General features: G+C 50.9%; 7 protein-coding genes across 7 annotated transcripts; 5 read left to right on the top strand and 2 right to left on the bottom strand.

Moving 5' to 3' along the window:
* Positions 1 to 1,104: 1,104 nt before the first annotated feature.
* Positions 1,105 to 2,495, top strand: PtrM4_032450 (CypX, Cytochrome P450; the record flags this gene model as incomplete). Its single annotated transcript, XM_001939081.2, has 3 exons — positions 1,105 to 1,709; positions 1,761 to 2,325; positions 2,379 to 2,495. 3 exons carry the CDS (start codon positions 1,105 to 1,107, stop codon positions 2,493 to 2,495), a joined length of 1,287 nt encoding a protein of 428 aa, XP_001939116.1.
* Positions 2,496 to 3,194: 699 nt separating this feature from the next.
* On the top strand, positions 3,195 to 4,426 carry PtrM4_032460 (XynA, Beta-1,4-xylanase; the record flags this gene model as incomplete). Its single annotated transcript, XM_001939082.2, has 4 exons — positions 3,195 to 3,497; positions 3,557 to 3,713; positions 3,769 to 4,226; positions 4,283 to 4,426. The coding sequence occupies 4 exons, from the start codon at positions 3,195 to 3,197 to the stop codon at positions 4,424 to 4,426; spliced, it is 1,062 nt and encodes a 353-aa protein (XP_001939117.1).
* Positions 4,427 to 5,767: 1,341 nt separating this feature from the next.
* On the top strand, positions 5,768 to 6,795 carry PtrM4_032470 (Protein tyrosine-serine phosphatase; the record flags this gene model as incomplete). The annotated part of the gene is made up of 4 exons (XM_001939083.2): positions 5,768 to 5,850; positions 5,900 to 5,940; positions 5,988 to 6,063; positions 6,111 to 6,795. 4 exons carry the CDS (start codon positions 5,768 to 5,770, stop codon positions 6,793 to 6,795), a joined length of 885 nt encoding a protein of 294 aa, XP_001939118.1.
* A 451-nt stretch (positions 6,796 to 7,246) lies between these two features.
* Positions 7,247 to 8,977, top strand: PtrM4_032480 (Cfa, Cyclopropane fatty acid synthase and related methyltransferase; the record flags this gene model as incomplete). The annotated part of the gene is made up of 4 exons (XM_066104008.1): positions 7,247 to 7,348; positions 7,451 to 7,937; positions 7,991 to 8,742; positions 8,795 to 8,977. 4 exons carry the CDS (start codon positions 7,247 to 7,249, stop codon positions 8,975 to 8,977), a joined length of 1,524 nt encoding a protein of 507 aa, XP_065966210.1.
* A 1,026-nt stretch (positions 8,978 to 10,003) lies between these two features.
* PtrM4_032490 (INSIG domain containing protein) lies at positions 10,004 to 11,368 on the bottom strand (the record flags this gene model as incomplete). The annotated part of the gene is made up of 2 exons (XM_066104009.1): positions 10,004 to 10,417; positions 10,490 to 11,368. 2 exons carry the CDS (start codon positions 11,366 to 11,368, stop codon positions 10,004 to 10,006), a joined length of 1,293 nt encoding a protein of 430 aa, XP_065966211.1.
* An 836-nt stretch (positions 11,369 to 12,204) lies between these two features.
* Positions 12,205 to 13,909, bottom strand: PtrM4_032500 (GCD11, Translation initiation factor 2, gamma subunit (eIF-2gamma GTPase); the record flags this gene model as incomplete). Its single annotated transcript, XM_001939086.2, has 5 exons — positions 12,205 to 12,235; positions 12,287 to 12,456; positions 12,504 to 12,700; positions 12,754 to 13,721; positions 13,773 to 13,909. 5 exons carry the CDS (start codon positions 13,907 to 13,909, stop codon positions 12,205 to 12,207), a joined length of 1,503 nt encoding a protein of 500 aa, XP_001939121.1.
* Positions 13,910 to 15,340: 1,431 nt separating this feature from the next.
* On the top strand, positions 15,341 to 18,045 carry PtrM4_032510 (DUF3812 multi-domain protein; the record flags this gene model as incomplete). The annotated part of the gene is made up of 3 exons (XM_001939087.1): positions 15,341 to 15,608; positions 15,660 to 17,219; positions 17,270 to 18,045. 3 exons carry the CDS (start codon positions 15,341 to 15,343, stop codon positions 18,043 to 18,045), a joined length of 2,604 nt encoding a protein of 867 aa, XP_001939122.1.
* Between the last annotated feature and the right edge of the window lie 357 nt (positions 18,046 to 18,402).

Consider the following 18,402-nt stretch of genomic DNA (forward strand, 5'->3'; position numbering starts at 1 on the left):
ATTTCAATGCAAGATTTCACCAAAAGTGGAATCAGTCTTGACACTCTACTAACACATGTGAATACACCTATATCCCGCATGTCTTCTCCTCGGAATCTCGTTTCTCAGGCAGTGCTTTCATTGGAATGTACCGCAGAAGAAACTTACCTGATTGGGAAGACCCGGGTACCGATGCCGAACGGTGCACTATATGTCAGCCCCACTAGTATCGCTTATCTAACGTTCTACACCCTCAAACTTCTGAATTGTCACAAGACAGCATATTGTGTTCCAATACGCGCTTGGTCTCGACTGAAACGAACCGTTCATCCACTACGCTACGGCACGGGCCCGCCTAACGTCTCCCGTTAGGCTTTCCGTGCGCGCCTTGCATACCATCCTTGCTCTTTCTCGCTGTTCAGCTCGGTGATAATACTCAATGTGGAACGGGCATGGGATTCGTTGAGAATGAATATATGCATGAGATCCACGCCAACCAATCTGGCAAGTTCCAAGGATGTTCTATGCTCGCTGTATTGTATGCTGCAGCCACAAACCTCTCACATTATGGATAGCTTTCATATACCCTCCCCTAATGTGCAGCATCAAGTCCTAAGCACGCTTCATGAACCGCACTATGCGCACTACACATGCTGTGGGTGTGGACCCCACCGATGAAGTTTATCACTGATCCGGTCTTCGTCTTGTGGTTCCTTGTTCTTCTACTTCCCCGGAAGGTCATCATAAAAGCTGCCATCTTCCAACAATCATCCTCAAACGCTCCCATAGTTTATATCTACACCTCCGAGCATGATCATGCTAGACACAACCAACCTCGCCACGAAGGCATTCACTCTAGGTCTCGTTGGAGTTGCGTTAATTTTCACTGCACTACTATGTCACATCTTCTACATGCAAAGGCTCCATCCACTGGCGGGGTATCGTGGACCTTGGTATGCGACCTCATCCTCCCTCGCGAGCGCTGTAATCTCTGTGATACACAAAGAGCCTCAATGGCTCCAGCATTTATCGAATAAATATGGCAGTAAGTGGACCAAAGGCCATTAAAAGGATGCTCAACCCTGATATCATACAGCTGAACATCCTATTCGCATATCTCCTACAATGCTAGTCTTTTCCACGCCATCTTCTATGAAAGATATATACCGAGATCAACAATTGAATCTCAAGTCCGGATTATATGGTACAGGGGCTCTGGGACCCCCGTCCCTTGTTACGACTTTGGAAGGTGACCAGCATCGTGGCTTACGCAAAGCTTTGGCAAATGCACCATGGACTATCGGCCCGCTAAAGAACGCCTGGGAGTCACGCTTCGACGACCAAGTCTCACTCTTCATCAAGAAGATGAACGAACATGCAGAGGCCAATCGTACCATATGCATCTCAGACAAGGTAGCCCATTTCGCCGCTGACATACTGGGCATGATCTCATTTTCACATCCATTCGGCAGTGTCGAGAACCAACGCGACGAGAAAGAGCTTCTGGCGAATTTCCGCAAAGGCCTCACTTTCTTTGGCTTTGCAGGGAGGAGTCGCTTCTTCAGGGATACCATACTGCGCATTCCCGTCGTGGGACAGTGGTGGCTACCAGTTGCTTCGAATGATTCAGGGATAGGATGGCTGATGTGCGAAGCGGACCGTCAGGTATCTGGTCGCGAAAGGGAGAACGCCGAGAAGCAGTTCGAGGGCCAACGCGACTTTTTGCAATAGTAAGTCCTATTGAGCGATGAAATTGTTTCGCTATTCTAATGGCGCCCTAGCTGCCTTGATGCCCGTTATTCGGACGGCTCTTCATTGACTCCTGTACAGAAGCGTGCTCATGTCACACTTCTAATTCAAGCGGGTGCAGACACTACCGGTACTGGAATGGGCTCGACACTTCGGTTCATTCTTACTAATCCGGCGGTTCTCGCAAGAGTACGCAGTGAAATAGAGGACGCGGAAGCAAGTGGACTCCTTTCGACCCCGATTCGCTACGATGAGACACGCGAACATCTCCCCTTCTTTGTGGCATGCATCAAAGAAAGCCTTCGGTTAAATCCACCGGCTCCAAATCTTTTTCCAAGAATCGTTCCCAAGGGAGGTAAAGTCATCGACGGGCACTTTGTACCAGCAGGAACAGAGGTCACGAACAACGCGTGGACTATACAGAGAAACAAGGATTTCTACGGTGCAGACGCTGAGGAATTTAAGCCTGAGCGATGGATGGAAAACGAACAAAGGAGCTTCCGGCTGGAGGCTGCTCAATTCACATTCGGGGCGGGGCCTAGGGTGTGCCTCGGTAAAGAGGTCGCTATGCTAGAGATGCACAAATTGCTTCCGGAGGTAAGTCACCTCCCTTGGACTAAGCTTCATTATTCTCTGGGCTAATGTTTCAGATTATCCGTCGTTTTGACATGGAGGTCAAGCACCCGGGCAAGTACATTGTCAATGGTGGAGTCGCGTACAATGTCGGCTTTCTAGTGAACATGACAACCAGGAACATTGCGCCCTAAACTTCCACCAAACAGAGGCATCCATAGTCAATTTTCTCTCGTGTTTTCATACACATACGAGAATTATGTTCACATGGATCCGACCACCGCCTTGTGCCGGTTAAACCCAGGCTAATATATGGTTGTACTTGAATCACACTATTCTCTAGTCCGTCGATCCCCCGCGTAGCACTTGTGTCAAATTCAGACATATTTTTCCGTATATTCTCTAATTGGGCTATGTGATGTGGGTACGTTAAGCTCATCTCGTACGTTGACACGGGTGACGGGACTGACCTGGAATATCTACTGGCGCGGCAGCCAAGCAGCAAGGGTCTGCTTGTGATATTAACACAAACCTTGCAGCTTCTAGACTATCTTGGTCCTAGTATACGTAATTCAGCGCCCAAGTAAAAGTCCGTTGAGGTTCCGAGTACCGCGATCGTGATGTAGGCCGGTGTTGGAATCGCAATCTAATCTACATATCGCAGTCTCCGAAAAAAACGCCTAGATGGGTTGGCAGAACACACAGAATAACCAAGTTGAGATTAATACGAGTGGAGAAATGCCTGATGGCTAGTCATGAATGGAACTCTACTCAAGTCATGAGACATGTGTTGCAGTATAAATGCACTGCCGTCCCTACCATATCACCCAGAGCCACTCCAGCTGCTTCTTTGGTTTCCTCTCTTGGCTCTTTACTGTTCAACCAGAATCAATATGCATATCCCTTACCTTGCCACAGCGCTGGCACTCACCGGCTTAGTTGCAGCCACGCCAATCGAACCACGTCAAGCAGCTCAGCTCAACCCAGCCATCCGGGCCAGAGGCCGAAGCTACGTCGGGACCTCCCTCACAATCCGCAATGATGCCACGGAGCAGGGAATCATTAAGAGTACAGAATTTGGGTCTATCACGCCGGAGAATGCGATGAAGTGGGACGCTACGGAGCCGAGTCAGGGAGCATTTACTTTTAGTAGTGCAGATGCTGTTGCGAACTTTGCGACAGCAAATAACAAAGAGGTATGCTGCTTGTTGGCCGGAATGAGAACAAGAGGACTAATACAAAATGTGATGAATAGCTTCGCTGCCATACACTGGTCTGGTATAGTCAGCTACCCAGCTGGGTCAGCCAGATCAACAACAACGCAACGTTGATTAGTGTCATGCAAAACCACATCACAACACTCGTTACCAGGTACAAGGGTAAATGTACACACTGGGACGTTGTCAACGAAGGTGCGTCGAGGCAAAGCAGATGGAATACAAGGGCTAGAGCTGACAATACTCCCAGCACTCAACGAGGACGGGACCTATAGAAACGACGTATTCCTAAGGGTCATTGGCGAAGCCTACATCCCCATGGCCTTCAAAATGGCCGCTGCTGCCGACCCAAACGCTAAACTCTACTACAACGACTACAATCTCGAGGACGGAGGCGCCAAACACGCTGGCGCTATGAAGATTGTTAAGCTCGTTCAATCCTATGGCGTGAAAATCAACGGCGTCGGTTTCCAAGCTCACTTGGCATCCGAGTCGACGGCGAGTGCAGGACCGTTGCCCAGCCTCGCAGTTTTGACCAAGTCGCTCCAAGATGTTGCTAATCTAGGGGTCGACGTCGCGTATACTGAACTGGATATCAGGTGCACTTTACCGGCTACCAGTGCCAAGTTGGCGGTTGCTGCGACTGCTTGGGCCAGGGTTGCGCAGTCATGCCTCAATGTCAAACAATGCGTTGGTATCACCCTCTGGGTATGTTGAATTTCATTAACCATGAGAAGAAGCTCACGTACTGACCTTTTCTCCAGGGCGTTTCGGACAAGTACTCTTGGATTCCGGGCATTTTCAAAACAGAAGGGTCTGCCCTTTTGTGGGACGCGAATTTTGCGAAGAAGCCTGCTTACACCTCGTTTTTGAACGTGTTGAATGGACAGTCTGTTACTTCAAAGTGATAAATTGACACCTACGGCAGCTTGAGTGGGGAAGTTGGATGCTTGGCTTCAGTTTGGGGGTAGATGAAGAGCACCACGTCGCACGCGCGGAATTCTTCACTGTCATTCATTTTGTAGAGATATTTTGTGAAAAGCCTCCCTTGGAAATACATTATTTGGTTCTGTCCTTTTGCTCAAAATCATCCTGCGTCTCGTTAGCCCATTGCTCCCGTCGTCGTACAGTGAAGACCAGACTCATGCAGCATATGAAGCCTGTGCACAAAACAGCCGTCTTTACCGTAATACCTGCACATGCGGCTGGTTGCTACTAACATCGCTTTATTTGTCTGTTCATGTGTTGCTAGGGAAGGTTGTCCGCAAATTATCCGGGTACCTTAACCGTCCTGTCGGCAGCCCCCTACTCCCTCTATGCCATGCCAAACAACTTTGTGAACGCACAGCCCAACAGATGTCTGACTGGCAGTTTCCACATCAAGCAACTATCATTTTCCATTGATCGCTGTACGCCTTGAGGGTTGATCCATGAACATCGTCTTTAGACGAGCGTCCTCATGCATGGGATCCGTGTGGCGGCCTGTGATTGGCCACACAGCGGTATACATGCTGAAGAGTGGATTGCCACATCGGAACACCTCCCGCGTTGGTAGTCGCGCGATACTTGGTCGTTGACCTGCCCGAAGTTAAGCAACTATCGGATGGGAGCTAATGTGCAGCGTCGGGCGACAACAATTCGCGATACACAGTAAACGGCGGCCGGATGCGGTGCGACAGCCAGGCTTTCGTCCCAGTTAGTTAGCGAGCGTCGAAGAATAGCTAGCTGAGCTGTCCCAATGCATGGTACTCACGGTTCGTTATGTATGCGCCTCAGGTCCGGCAAGACGGATGGAACCGGCTACGTGCCATGGGAGCCTCTATTGCGTTCCAGCAGCTGGCCGAGATGCAAACGTCATTTTAGGGTCCAAAGCGGCGGCTGCGGACAGAAGATGTGGACAATTTCGGCCTAGATAATGACATCCTCTTGTGTAGCGTTGACTTCTTTCATGACGGCGATGTGTGCGTAAATGCATGTGCCATGCTAACATAAACATGGCTCTCGTTCAACTCTTTTGCGTCCCGAGGTACTTTGAGTAGAATCGGAATGAGCATAAAATAGCCCAGCTCTGCACATATACGCATGTACGTAACGTGTAGCGTGAAGCCAATAATACAATCGACACGCGATGTCTTCGAATGCGGCTAGCGGCATCTACTACGTCGCCTTGGCTCTACGTGTGGTGGGATCCCTCGTACAGGATTGCAGCAGACAGGCATCCTGTAACCTGCCATACGCGCCACCCGAATATGATCGAATTACAGACACCTCTCAAGAGCATACTCAACTTTCGCGATGTCGGCCAGTTTGTCAATGAGAACGCAGAAACAGTGTATTAAAAATGGTGCATTTGCATCGCAATACAGCTAATCACTTTGCAGTCGTCTCCAAACCGGTCTGCTGTACCGAAGTGCGCGCCCTGGTATGTCTGCTGTGTGTATTGTCAATGATTAAGCTGAGCCGTATCAGACGAGGCCTCCTTTCAGGACAGACAAAGGCTGTTAAACGAGTACAGGGTGAAGAGCATCATTGATCTACGAACAAAGTGAGCTGGCCTACTTCAAACCATGCATCACCAACTTATCGTTGTAGAACAGAACACATTGAACAAGCACAAAAGCACGAGGCGAGGATTAAAGCCTCAGCAGCCGTACCCCAGACGAACAAGGATGTTGCAGAGCCTTTACAGATTACCGGCATTGACTATCACGAGATCAACTTCAATGGGTCGGCATTCTCTCGGATGCTCCTCTCCAAGCTCTCTTGGTTCGAGTTTTTCAAGCTGGCAGGTCTCATGATACTTGGGTACCGCAAGGACGCAATCAAGATTCTAGCACCTCATATGGAGGGCATGGGATTAATTGGGTTGGCCCAGCAATCTTTGGATGTATGCACGCGCGAAGTCACGCAGGTCTTCGATCTGTTGGGAATCGAAGATAGTTGGCCAGTCCTAATTCATTGCACGCAGGGCAAGGACCGCACGGGGCTTATAGTGATGCTCGTCCTGTGGTTGCTTCAAGTCGACCAGGCAATCATTGACAAAGACTATCGACTATCCGAGCCGGAACTGGAGCCAGAGATGGAGGGAAGACTAAAGGAGATGGCGTCAATTGGCTTGTCGGAGCAGTTTGCTGTCTGTCCCCCGGATGTGGTGAACAGTACATACTCTCATATCGTGGAGAAGTACGGCAGTGTTGAGCAGTACTTGGAGAAAGCTGGTGTAGCCAAGAACAAAGTGGACTTTGTGAAGAAGAAGCTACGAGCGGATGCGTCGTAGGCGTGCCCCACCAATACTATCAAGTAAGCTTGGCGGAAATCACAATCTGCTCCTATCTGGACCACCTTTTGGCGTGCTCCTGGAAGGGCTAGGCCAGACGCAGAAGATAGATAGCAGACGGGAGACGGCAGACGGCAAACGACCGAAGAGATGGTGAGGCTGAGGTCAAGGTTGTTGTTGTCGAGGCATCAAAGCATGAGATGTTGTAACCACGTTATACTACGGTATGCTACACAACAATACTACTATGATACTATTGTGCATTGCCAATCTATGTACATCATCGCCAGCGGTGTGTTGTTGTCCAAGGTTTGGAGCTAGGCTTGGAGAGCACAACATCGGCAGGGGCAAGGGCGAGACCCTGGTGCGTCTTCGCTTAGATTCACCGCCGTTAAAGCGCTCTCTCCGCAACACGTACTTTCCATGTTGCAAAATTGCCCAGTGGTGCAGGATGAGCAGCAATACCTCCGAGGATAACTTTGAGTGGGTTGAGACGCCGCCGGCGCCCTCACCCACGACGCCCGAGTTCGACTGCGGCGTCAAGACAACGTCGGTAAGTTGCATGTGGGCTGGCTGGGTCAAAGTCAACAAAGACCCCGCCAGCCATTGAGCAGCGACATGGTGAGCCAGCACGCTGATAGTGGCCAAACAACAGTACCCGACCATTGCCAATGCTCCTCTGCCTGCAGAAGGTTCGGGCCGCGACTCGTTCAACAACTATGTTCTCATTTCGCTGCTGGTGGGCATCCCCGCCTACATCACATGGAGCTGGGGCATGGGCTTCAAGACGTGGGTCTTCCTAGCCCTTGTCCTGTGTCTGCCCATCCTGGGTCCCTTTTGGTGGCTCACGTCCGAATTCGCGCCCCGCAAGAACGAAAAGGCCAAACTGCCCGGCAAGCCCATTGAGCACTACCTCAAGTTTCACAAGGCCGAAGACCGTGACGCCTACTACGGCAAGAAGCAAATCCCCATCGAGACATTCCAGGAAAAGTACTTTGACGGTGACATTGAGCTCAATGGCGACATGCTCGACATTCTCGAATGGCGTCACGACTGGTCCAAGCCCCGCTTCACCCTCGGACTGATCAAGCACTTCCTCTTTGGCATGATTCCCGAGATGATTGTCCACTCACGATCCCAAGGTCTGTACGACCCGAAACATGTCCACCAAGCTTGCATACTGACTCCACGCCAGACGAAGAGCAGGTACGCGACCACTACGACCGCGGTGACGACTTCTACGGCTGGTTCCTCGGTCCACGCATGATCTACACGTCGGGCATCATCTCCGACATCAACAAGGAAGAGAGCTTAGAGCAACTCCAGGATAACAAAATGTCTGTTGTTTGTGAGAAGATTGGCTTAAAAGAGGGCGAGAAGATGCTCGACATTGGCTGCGGATGGGGAACACTCACCAGGTTCGCTTCCGTCAACTACGGTGCGCATGTGACTGGTGTTACTCTTGGCCGTAATCAGACCGCGTGGGGCAACAATGGCCTCAGGAAGTCTGGAATCCAAGAGGACCAATCCAACATTCTCTGCATGGACTACCGCGACATACCACTCCCCCCCGGTGGCTACAACAAAATCACCTGTCTCGAAATGGCCGAACACGTTGGTGTCCGCCACTTGAGCTCCTTCTTCCGCCAGGTTTACGACATGCTTGACGATGACGGTGTCTTCTTCCTCCAGATCGCTGGTCTCCGTAAAGCTTGGCAATTTGAGGACTTCACTTGGGGTCTCTTCATGAATAAGTACATTTTCCCTGGTGCCGACGCTTCTACCCCTCTCGGCTTCGTCATCGACACCCTTGAGGGTGCTGGCTTTGAAGTGAAGATGGTGGATACTATTGGTGTGCACTACTCCGCTACTCTCTGGCGCTGGTACCGTAACTGGCTCGCCAACAAGGACAAGGTCGTTGCCAAGTATGGCATCCGGTGGTTCAAGGTAGGCTCTTTGGTTTCATCTGTCGGGCTCTCAGAAGCTAACAATAGTCCAGATTTGGGAATACTTCCTCGCATATTCCACGATTGCTTCTCGCCAAGGTACCGCCACGTGCTTCCAAATCACTTGCGTCAAGAACCTCAACGCCGTCCACCGTATCGACGGTATTGAGACACAGTTCAGTCTATCTGCCGCTCTTGCTGCTAGCAGAGCGAAGCTTGCGGCGAAAGCGCAGTAAACTCTCACATTCAACTACACGAGCTGCGTCATTTCATGGCCTTTGATTTAGCCTTTGATTTATTGGAAGATAGTGCCAAGCAGTTGAGACGATGAATAAAACCAACGATATAGGATATGCCGATATGAAGGCGTCGAGCATCGTCAGCATGAGCTGAACCGAGAATAAGAAGTGGAAGAAGCTCGTCAGAGCTGATACAATCCTGAATGACTGTCATCTCCCCGATGAATATAGAAACATATATGAAAAAATAAGACTACGATTATATATGGTCGTATTGTACGAACATCGAGTATTTTTGATGGAACATGTCTCTACACGGTGCTCGGTTATTTAATGCACACTGACTTTGGGATGATAAACTGCTCTAGTGTAAAATATCTCTGGATACGGTAGGCTAACAATAGTCTGGAAAGCTTAATCGATAATAACTACGTACGTGGGAAATAGAACCATGCTTCATGATTGTTGCGTGTACGTAAATTTACCAAGATGCCCCACGGTATTTGACTCATCAATCCACTATTCTTATCCAACGCCACGCTCCACTTCCACTTACCAAACTGAACGCATATGTAATTATGTATAGTTATATCCCAACATATTTGACTTCCATTCATCATCAGCCAATCAGAGCAGAGTACCGGGTGGTATGGTCTAGTGGTATGACGTCGCGTTGTGGCTGGCGGAGAGCATTGAAAGTTCTCCTGATCCAGATCCGCGCCAGCCTGGGTTCGAGTACGTTTGAATTCCTCTTAGATTAAGTCGGTTTTACTGAGACATTGCAAATGCTAATATGTCTAAAGTTCCCAGTACCGCCAATATTGCGACATAATTTTTTTTGCTCTAGTATTTTCATACTTGGAATTCAAGTATACCATCTCTTTTTTTTATAAATATAGGTGCTAAGAGTCTGTCTCATAGGCAAATAATAATTTTAGAACCAGGCATTTCTAGCAGCCGTATGGTCAACCGACTACTCAAGGCATACCCCAAGTAGATACAAATTAATCCTAATATCCAACCTTACGCCCCTTTCCATCCAGACTGCTCTAGCACAGCCAATCTCCGCCCTATACTCCCAAAGCAGACGCAGCTACAAAACAAGACACTACCCACCCACGTCACCACAGCCAGGCTCTCGTAGCTGATCATGCCAGCAAAAAACTCTTGCCCCATTGGCGCTACTGTGCTAGGCCTGCCCTGCATGTGTGTACTATCACTCATAGACGGGACTTGTGTGGCATTTGTGGTAGGTGGTAAGGAGGGAGAAGGAAGTACATTCGGGTTCGAGAGGAAGATGAATGAGGTGAGGATGGAGGTTACAGTGAGCGAGACGGAAAGCCCTGGTTTTGAACGGTCGAGAATATACCAGAGGGCTGGGTTTACGAGGGCGAGGGTGAGAGTCAGCTGGAGAGTAGACTGCCAGGGAAGTCGTCGCTGTGGAAGACGAATTAGCGCATGTTTCCACGATTGATGGATTGCCATGGGAAAGAGTAGAGTGTGACATACGATTGCAAATGCGATGCCTAGAAAAGCAGCCACGCTCCTCACAACATCGTTGATCTGCTCGCTGATGGGCGAGTCGTGCGTTTCCACCTCCTTCTCGTCGGTCTGACTGGCCCGCTTCTGCACGTCCCATACAAGGTCAACATATGGTAGCAGACTGCCCAGCGCGACACCAAACAACCCCCAGCTTGCAAGGTAGGTCCGGCTCTCGCGACCGACGCCATCAACGTGCACCGGCGCCAATTGCCGAGTTTCGTGCAGGTGCGAGACAATGATGCCGTAGATGACGCCAAAAGCATAGAGGGCGGCGAGCTTGCCTAGAATGACGGCATACTTCCAGATGCCCCGTCGCGGTTGTCTGGCAGTGTGGTCATGTGCCTTTCCCTCGGTCTGGCGTGTGCTTGCTACTCCCCTGGCCTGGTTCTTGAGACTCCGACCGCCATCAGGACTGCCCATACCAGGCTCGTAGGCGTGAAAGCCCATGGCCATGTGCGCGGGCGTCTCTGCGCCCGTCCCCCACGGCGTTTCCGCCATGCTCTGGTCCCCGGTTGTACTCTCGCCCGTCTCGTCGTAGATGCCAGACAAGGTGCTGCTCATGTTCAACACGCTCTTGTTCCGCGGCGGCAGGGTCCTTTCGCGCTCCGCCTCTTCCGATTCGTCATTGCGCGAGTTGCACGTTCTCAGCAGACGTGCGTTGAGCTGAGCGAGGAAGTCGGCTGATCCGCGGTTCTCGCGTGCGCTGGGCGGCGTGGATTGCAAAAAGTCGTGTGTTGGTGAATGCGCAGCGTCCTTGTACGAGTCGAAGTGGCGGCGCGGGACGGGGCGGTGAATGTGCAGCGGAGCTTGTGCCGCATTCATCTTCGAAGGAGCGTCTTCTGCCATTGCTGCGCTTCAGTCCCGTCTGAACAGGCTATGTACCTTGCGCCAACTTCTATCTAATGGCCACGGCCCCAACCCTGTGGTTGCTCTCGCCTACAGCAGCTTTGATCGTAATATGGGAAGCGACCGTGGGGAAGAAAAGATGGCGAACAAAGTGCAGGGACGCTACAGTGATAGACCCATCCGCCTCACTCGTACAGATTGTTGCTTATTGCTGTGGAATGGGACTAGAAATGACCTCTAATACCGAGTCAGTGCACGTGTCACGAGTTCTGAATGACTGCGCTCGGCCTTATACTGGAGCCTGGCAAACCCTACCCTCGTATCGGCAATCAAATTGAGTAGGTGGGTGGGGAATCTGCAAAGCTGCAATGAGGGGATGCTGCATCATATGCAAGCTAGTATGTTAAGCTGACGTTGTTGGGCAGTCTGCTTGCATGTGCCCTGAGATCTGAGATGACTTTCATGTGAAGATCGGCCGACTCTGGTGGGTCCGACCAACCTCGTCCGCATCCTCAACACTTCAAGCTGCGACTGGCATCGTACATGTTTCATTATATGTACGCGGCTACCCCGAATGGATATTGATGCTACTACTGTACACAGGATCCTGGCCCATTGCGTAAACAATATCTCACCCACTACGACTGTCAGATGCTGTCTTGTACGCACATGCCAAGGAACCCGCTTTTGCTCTCCGTCCCCAACTGCAACAGACTACAGCACTAATTGCTCAGGACCCTATGCACCTTTTTGCCCTTGTACCCTGTATGTTCGTAGCGTCATCAAGTGCCTTGTTGCCACCCCTGGTCATGTTGCCCACTACTTGTCACCCGCGCTCAATCGACGATAGGTTGGAGGATGTTACCACTGTGGACTTTGTAAGCGCATGTGTAGAAGTGGACGCGCAGTGAAACTTACGCTACAATATTGGCCCAGCCGATGAGGCGCCAGTGCTTTTCGATACGTCGGGACAGGGCTACCTTCTCACCGATCTCTGTGCATGCGGGTGAGGTCAGGGATAGGCGTGCGGCATCAGCCTTGACAGCGATAACCTTGGCACCAGTAGCGGTTGAACCGATGTTGACCATCTAAGCGAGTGAGCACCGATCTGCTGCCATTTTGGTATTCTACTTACAAGGACTTCGTTCTTTGCAAGCTTGGCCACCTTGGCCTGCTTGCCGTCGGCCGTCTTCACGCCGAGTAGTCTGCGGAGAAGGAAGTAGTTGACCTCAAGTTCAGTGTAGATATTCGGCAGGTGGCCACGAAGACCCAGGACGAAGCCGACAAGACGATCCGCACGGCACAGCGTAGGATCGACGCGTGTACCGACACCTGCCACGTGTTAGTCGAGCTGCAGATTATCGGGTCCAAATATGGCGGCCTACCAATCAATCCTCCCGGAACCGCAAACTTCAGATCGTTGTGCTCAGCAAATAGAGATACTACTCTTGAGAAGATGGGCTTGCACTGAATCTTTCCAGCGCTGTCTTTTGATACAATGCCGGGCCTGATTTCAATCTCGTCTCCCAGCTTCAGCACACCAGTCAAAATACTGCCACCAGCAACACCACCCTTCAGCTCGTCAATCTCAGCACCGGGCTTGTTGACGTCGAATGATCGAATGACAATCATGTGTGGCTTTGCAGAGAAATCTCGTACTGGGACGGGGATTTTGCTGATGAGATGCTCGTTGATGGCGTCAATGTTGAACTTCAACTGCGCCGAGATGGGAATGATGGGCGAGCCATCAGCCACGGTTCCTCGAATGAATTTGAGGATCGACTCGTAGTGCGACGCAGCGCTGTCTTCCCGCATCAGGTCGACTTTGTTCTGGAGAATAATGATGTGGTTCAGCTTCATGATCTCGATAGCGGCAAGATGTTCACTGGTCTGCGGCTGCGGGCAAGTTTCATTTCCGGCAATGAGCAACAGCGCAGCATCCATGACGGCAGCACCTGATAACATGGTGCTCATGAGAATATCGTGACCGGGACAGTCGACAAAGGAGACGTGGCGCTTGAGTCGGTATCGTCCTCCGCATCCCTCACGCTCACAGGCCGGATCGACCTCCTTGTCGCTCTTGTATGACCGATAGCATGTAGGACGCGGGCACTCTACGTTGTCGCATTGGTAGATCTTCGCGTTCGCGTAACCAAGCTTGATGGTGATATTCCTTTCGAGTTCGTTCTTGAAACGAACAGTCTGTACGCCGGAAATGGCCTTTACTACGGTACTCTTTCCGTGGGCCACGTGGCCAATTGTTCCAATGTTAATTGTAGCTTGACGGGAGATGATCTCAGGCGACAATGGGTTAAGCGTCGTAAGGTCGAGGGTGCTTGGATCTGGTTGCTCGCTTTGTGCGAATTAGTTCTTGTACAGCAGAGCGGCTCATTGAGAAACCTACGGGAGCTCTGGACGTTCTACAGGCGCCGCCGGTTCCCGGCCCTTCTTGAGTGCAGACTTTGGCTTCGTCTCCTCAATCTCCTCTTGTTCGGACATGCTCTCCTCATCGCGGTGCTCGTGGTCGGACTCGGACTCCATGCTGGGCAGTCTGGGTGAAGGTATCAAGGGCTTGGTAGTATTGTAGCGCAAGACCGAGATTGTGCAGTTTCGATATGTCGTGGCGATTGTTGTAGGTTTGACTTAGCGACGACAACTTCCCACTTCAAATCCCACACAAAGTGACTCAAACCCTAGCCAACCGTCAGTGGTGGCGGGGCTGTGCCAAGTCACTAGTCGTCGGCGAAAGGTTCCGCCGATTATTGAATAAAACTCCTCTCGGCCCCGTCCTTTCTTCCAATCTCCATTGAACAACGCAAAAAATTGCACACTCACGAAAAGCATTTTCTTTGGAGAGACCCATCGTCTACGGACGGTGTGAGGTTTCCATGAGAACGAAAACCGTCTGTGAAGTGGAGAATACAATGGCTGATCTTGGGTGCGGTTTCTCCCTGCTTTTGCAATGGGAGAGAGCGCAATGATCGGTCGTACATATATGTAATATGTGACACTATAAGTTTGCAGGCACCTACCGCAATCTGTGTGAGCCAGCCCTGTTGTCGAGATCGTGTCGCCAGAGATACAGAGGGAATGGGCGTCCCAGTTTATACCTTCGTTGTCGGGTGGTTGGGCCAGCGAGCTTAACTATGTTGCGTCTAGGGACTTGTGGTTCATTACTGGTGCTACTGTCATGTTGCTCTACACATACTGGATATCGTCGCCATGGTCCAACTCTTCGAGAATTTGGTGAAATGCTGCGCTGCACCTATGACGTCCTCTTGTATGACCTTTGTTGTTCCTGTTCAGAACGGAGAAGAGTTCATAGTAGTAGTTTTAGGGTACTTGGTGTGACTTTCTTATATGACTACATGTTCTTATATCTCAAAGGGCCTTGAACACTTTTCTATGTGTCGTTTTGAGCCCCGAAAGTGATTTCTCGCCCCAAAGCTCACAACACCTCTGAGAGCACATACAAGAGGCTTTGAGGGCGGAGCATTGGCAGTCCTTGTAAGTATACGAAGTCACGCGTCTGCGGCTGTCTCCGGTTGTCTTAATGAGGTCTTCAAGGCGGGCAAGGGCAGATATGACGAATCTCGCTGCAAACCTTACACTGCCTTTCTATATGATAGAGAGCTTGAACTATCCGGTAATTCCGCAGCCCGTAAGAGGTACTTGCTTCCTGAGGTGTGGCGGTGCGAGCCATGATCGCCCTGATGCCTCTGTTGAGTTCCCTGCGTCGGCTAGAACGGGGGCAGATCGGCACGGCGGGTGTAACTCCACACGAAACCTTGCGCACGCTTGTGTACTAGCACTGCGACTGTCGAGAGTTGCTATGACATCATCGTCTTCATCGTCATTTAGCCATGAAGGGTGCCGCAGTCAGTAAGCTTTGCAGGTGTTTGGCTAACCACCAACATTCCTACGATATTTGTATACCCCAAGAACAGTGCTCCGTTGTTTATCGCCCTCACCATGGCGACTACGACTACAGCAAATGCGCCCCCCACTTCTGGCAGTATGCCAATGAAGACAACGGAAGAGGCGGGTCCACCGCGATTCCCTGCTGACACCAAGATGCACTGTCCTGACCCATCGGCGCATCAGCCAAAGAGCAGCGCATTACAAAATCAGGCATCCGCAGCTGCGCTGTACTCACACAACCCGCCTAGCACCCTCAAGACAAACGCGTCGCGGAGCAGCACAAACCTGCTCGGGGCCGACGGCAAGCTTTCCTCCGCAAGTGAGTGCCTTTGATTAACCTAATGATATACGATCTGACCTGATTTCTCAGGCGCTGCCACCAGTCTCAAGTACGCAAAAGCGCAGGATCTTCCCAGCTATCCCGTCATTGGCATCGACACCAAGTCGTCTGCTGGCGCCGCCGCTTTACTGGCTGATCAAAACAAGAAGAGCCCAGCACGATGGAAACCCGAACAGTCGTCGGCGGCAGGTAAGGCAGCATTAATCGCAAACGGCTACAAGATGGCCCCAGCATGGCGACCAGAGGCTAGTACGGCTGGCTCAAAGGCAGCTCTACTTGCCCATAGAGATGCTGTTAAGACGAACGCATGGCAGCCTGAGGCTAGCTCCGACGGTCATTCGGCTGCGACTATTGCAATGCGCAAGAAAGCACCCGGTCCCAACGTCGATCATGGATACACAGACCAGAGCAGGAAGAACGCTTTCACTGCAGCCACGGATGCTCACTCTGCTTCGCGACGGCTGCGCTCTCAGTCTAACCCAACACTCCCGCCACTGTATCCAGACGCTCATAACTCGGCAAAGAATGCATTAGGCGCAGCGACACTTGCACACAGCGCATCCACGCGAGCCAAACCACAGGTCAGTGTAGTTGATTCCAATCGCCATGGCCACGGCGCGATGGAGGCAGCTCGTATACAGCATGCGAAGAGCATATCGCGGGACATGTACACCAGTACCCCTTCTGTATCGCTGGAGACAGAAGAAAAGAAGCGCAACGACGCTCTTCGTGCGTCTGCCATCTCCATGGCCAAGAAGATCTACGATGTACAACAGCAGAATATCGATGTTGCATCTGGAAGATCTGCCGCGCGTACAGGTGCAACTGCTGCTCATAGTCAGCAGCCAGCAACTGGCGAGGCTGATATTAAGCAACAAGCGATGCGCTATATTGGTATCCAGGAAGCTGCTCAAAAGCTGGCCCAGGAAAGACTGGCCAAAATTGGATTTGATGAGAATGCGGCGTACAGAAGTTATTATGGCTATGAACAGCCAACTCGCTCAAAGCTCAGTATGCGCCGTGGCCGCAATCGTGCACACAGTGCATCAGAGACTGCAGCTGGAGAAACATCAGATTCGGACGAAGATGATTTCCGTTCGAGGCGCATTCGCTCGCAAATGGAACAGTTCAACAAGCAGTTGGCTGATGTGGACGCAAAGAAACGTGAGAATGATCGCAAGTCTTTGCTTGCTGCGGCCCAGCGCAGAGTTCAGGCTCAGATGCAGGGCATGGACAAGAAGATCTACGACGAGACCGGCAGAATGTCGTCTACCATGATCGACGAATGGGATGAAAAGGCCCGTAAACGTGCCGTTGCTAACTCGGAGGCTCGTATGGAGAATCATGGCAGAGTGCATATTGGCAACGGCAAATGGATGGACCAGGCGGACATTGATGCTATTGCTCAGGCCAGAATTCAACCCACTCTAGATGAGATTACCGAGAAGACCGAAAAGCGTTTGGCCGAGGATGAGAAACGGCGGGCTGAAGAAGAGGAGCGTCGGCTTGATATGGAACATGAGAAACGCCGCATTAAGACTGAGAAAGAGCGTGCTGCCGAAATCAAGGCCGAAGAAAAGCAGGGGAGGGGTAAGTGCACGTCGTCATCTTCATATCAGGCATTACTAATACTATGATAGAGGAAGAGAAGAGGGTCGCTAAAGCACGAGCTATTGAGGAGAAGACTGCGGCAAAACAAGAGAAGGAAGCTGAGAAAAAGAGAATAGAGGAGGATAAATTGGCTAGAGAACAACACAAGTCGAACGATGTTCCAGTCGCTGAAGACGTCGATAACGATGGCTTGTACAACGAGCCGACGCTTTCCACCGAAGCCCGAAATACACCCGGACATGAAGCTGCCGACATGACCTCACCGACGTCACCTGGATCCTCGAAAGGATTCAAATCGCTCCTTAGCAAGCTAAAGCGGCGATCGAAGCACTCATCCACAGATGGGTCCGAGGATAATACCAAAGAAAAAGAGACGGCTTTCGTCGGTGGTGCAGCACTTCGGAATCCTGCATCGAAGGATCCATCGCAGTCACATTCATCTACAAGCACTGTTCTGCCAGGGAGGGCTGTAGAAAGCCATGTGTCCGCCGAGGTAGATCGATCAACAGAAGCAAATCTCACCAAGCCCGTATATGTCCCTCATGTTGACAATACTGATGGAGACCGTTACTCGGATGTTTCTTCCTTGTCAAGCGATGGAGATGAGTTTGACATGGTTAGGGGTCGCTTAACAAAACGCGTTGTTAGCGGAAGTACAGACATGTCTGGAGCGGAAACTTTCGAGGAAGCCAGAGACCACTTTGATGAAAACCTCGTACCACCTCCAGCATTTGGCTCTGAGGTGGCGACTGCACGAAAAGGAAGTCCCAGTCGCGAGTCGAAGTTCCAAGAAGTCGGACTATAGTTCACTGTGGCTTGCAAGGGTTGGAATTACACCGTTCCACCTGGGTGTTACAAAATACTTGACAGTATGGGTAAGCACCTAATAGGTGTGTCTGGTGACTACAGTGGCCCTTGTAAACCAGTATATCAAGTATTTCATGACATCCGGGTGGTTCGGTTCAGCTATCCATTCGTACTTTTTTTTTCGTGAAGTGTTACATGGGTTATTTTCGAGAAGGCTTGGTACGAGTAGACGAGATACATGATTTTGGACATATCGCAATGCAATAGTTATAATGTTTTGTTCTGCATAAATGATCCCAAATTTTTTTCCCCAACTAATGCGTTCACGTGCAAGAATCACAAGAGTTACTTACGA

This window comes from Pyrenophora tritici-repentis, chromosome 1 (assembly GCF_003171515.1).
Source record: "Pyrenophora tritici-repentis strain M4 chromosome 1, whole genome shotgun sequence".
Taxonomy (NCBI): domain Eukaryota; kingdom Fungi; phylum Ascomycota; class Dothideomycetes; order Pleosporales; family Pleosporaceae; genus Pyrenophora; species Pyrenophora tritici-repentis.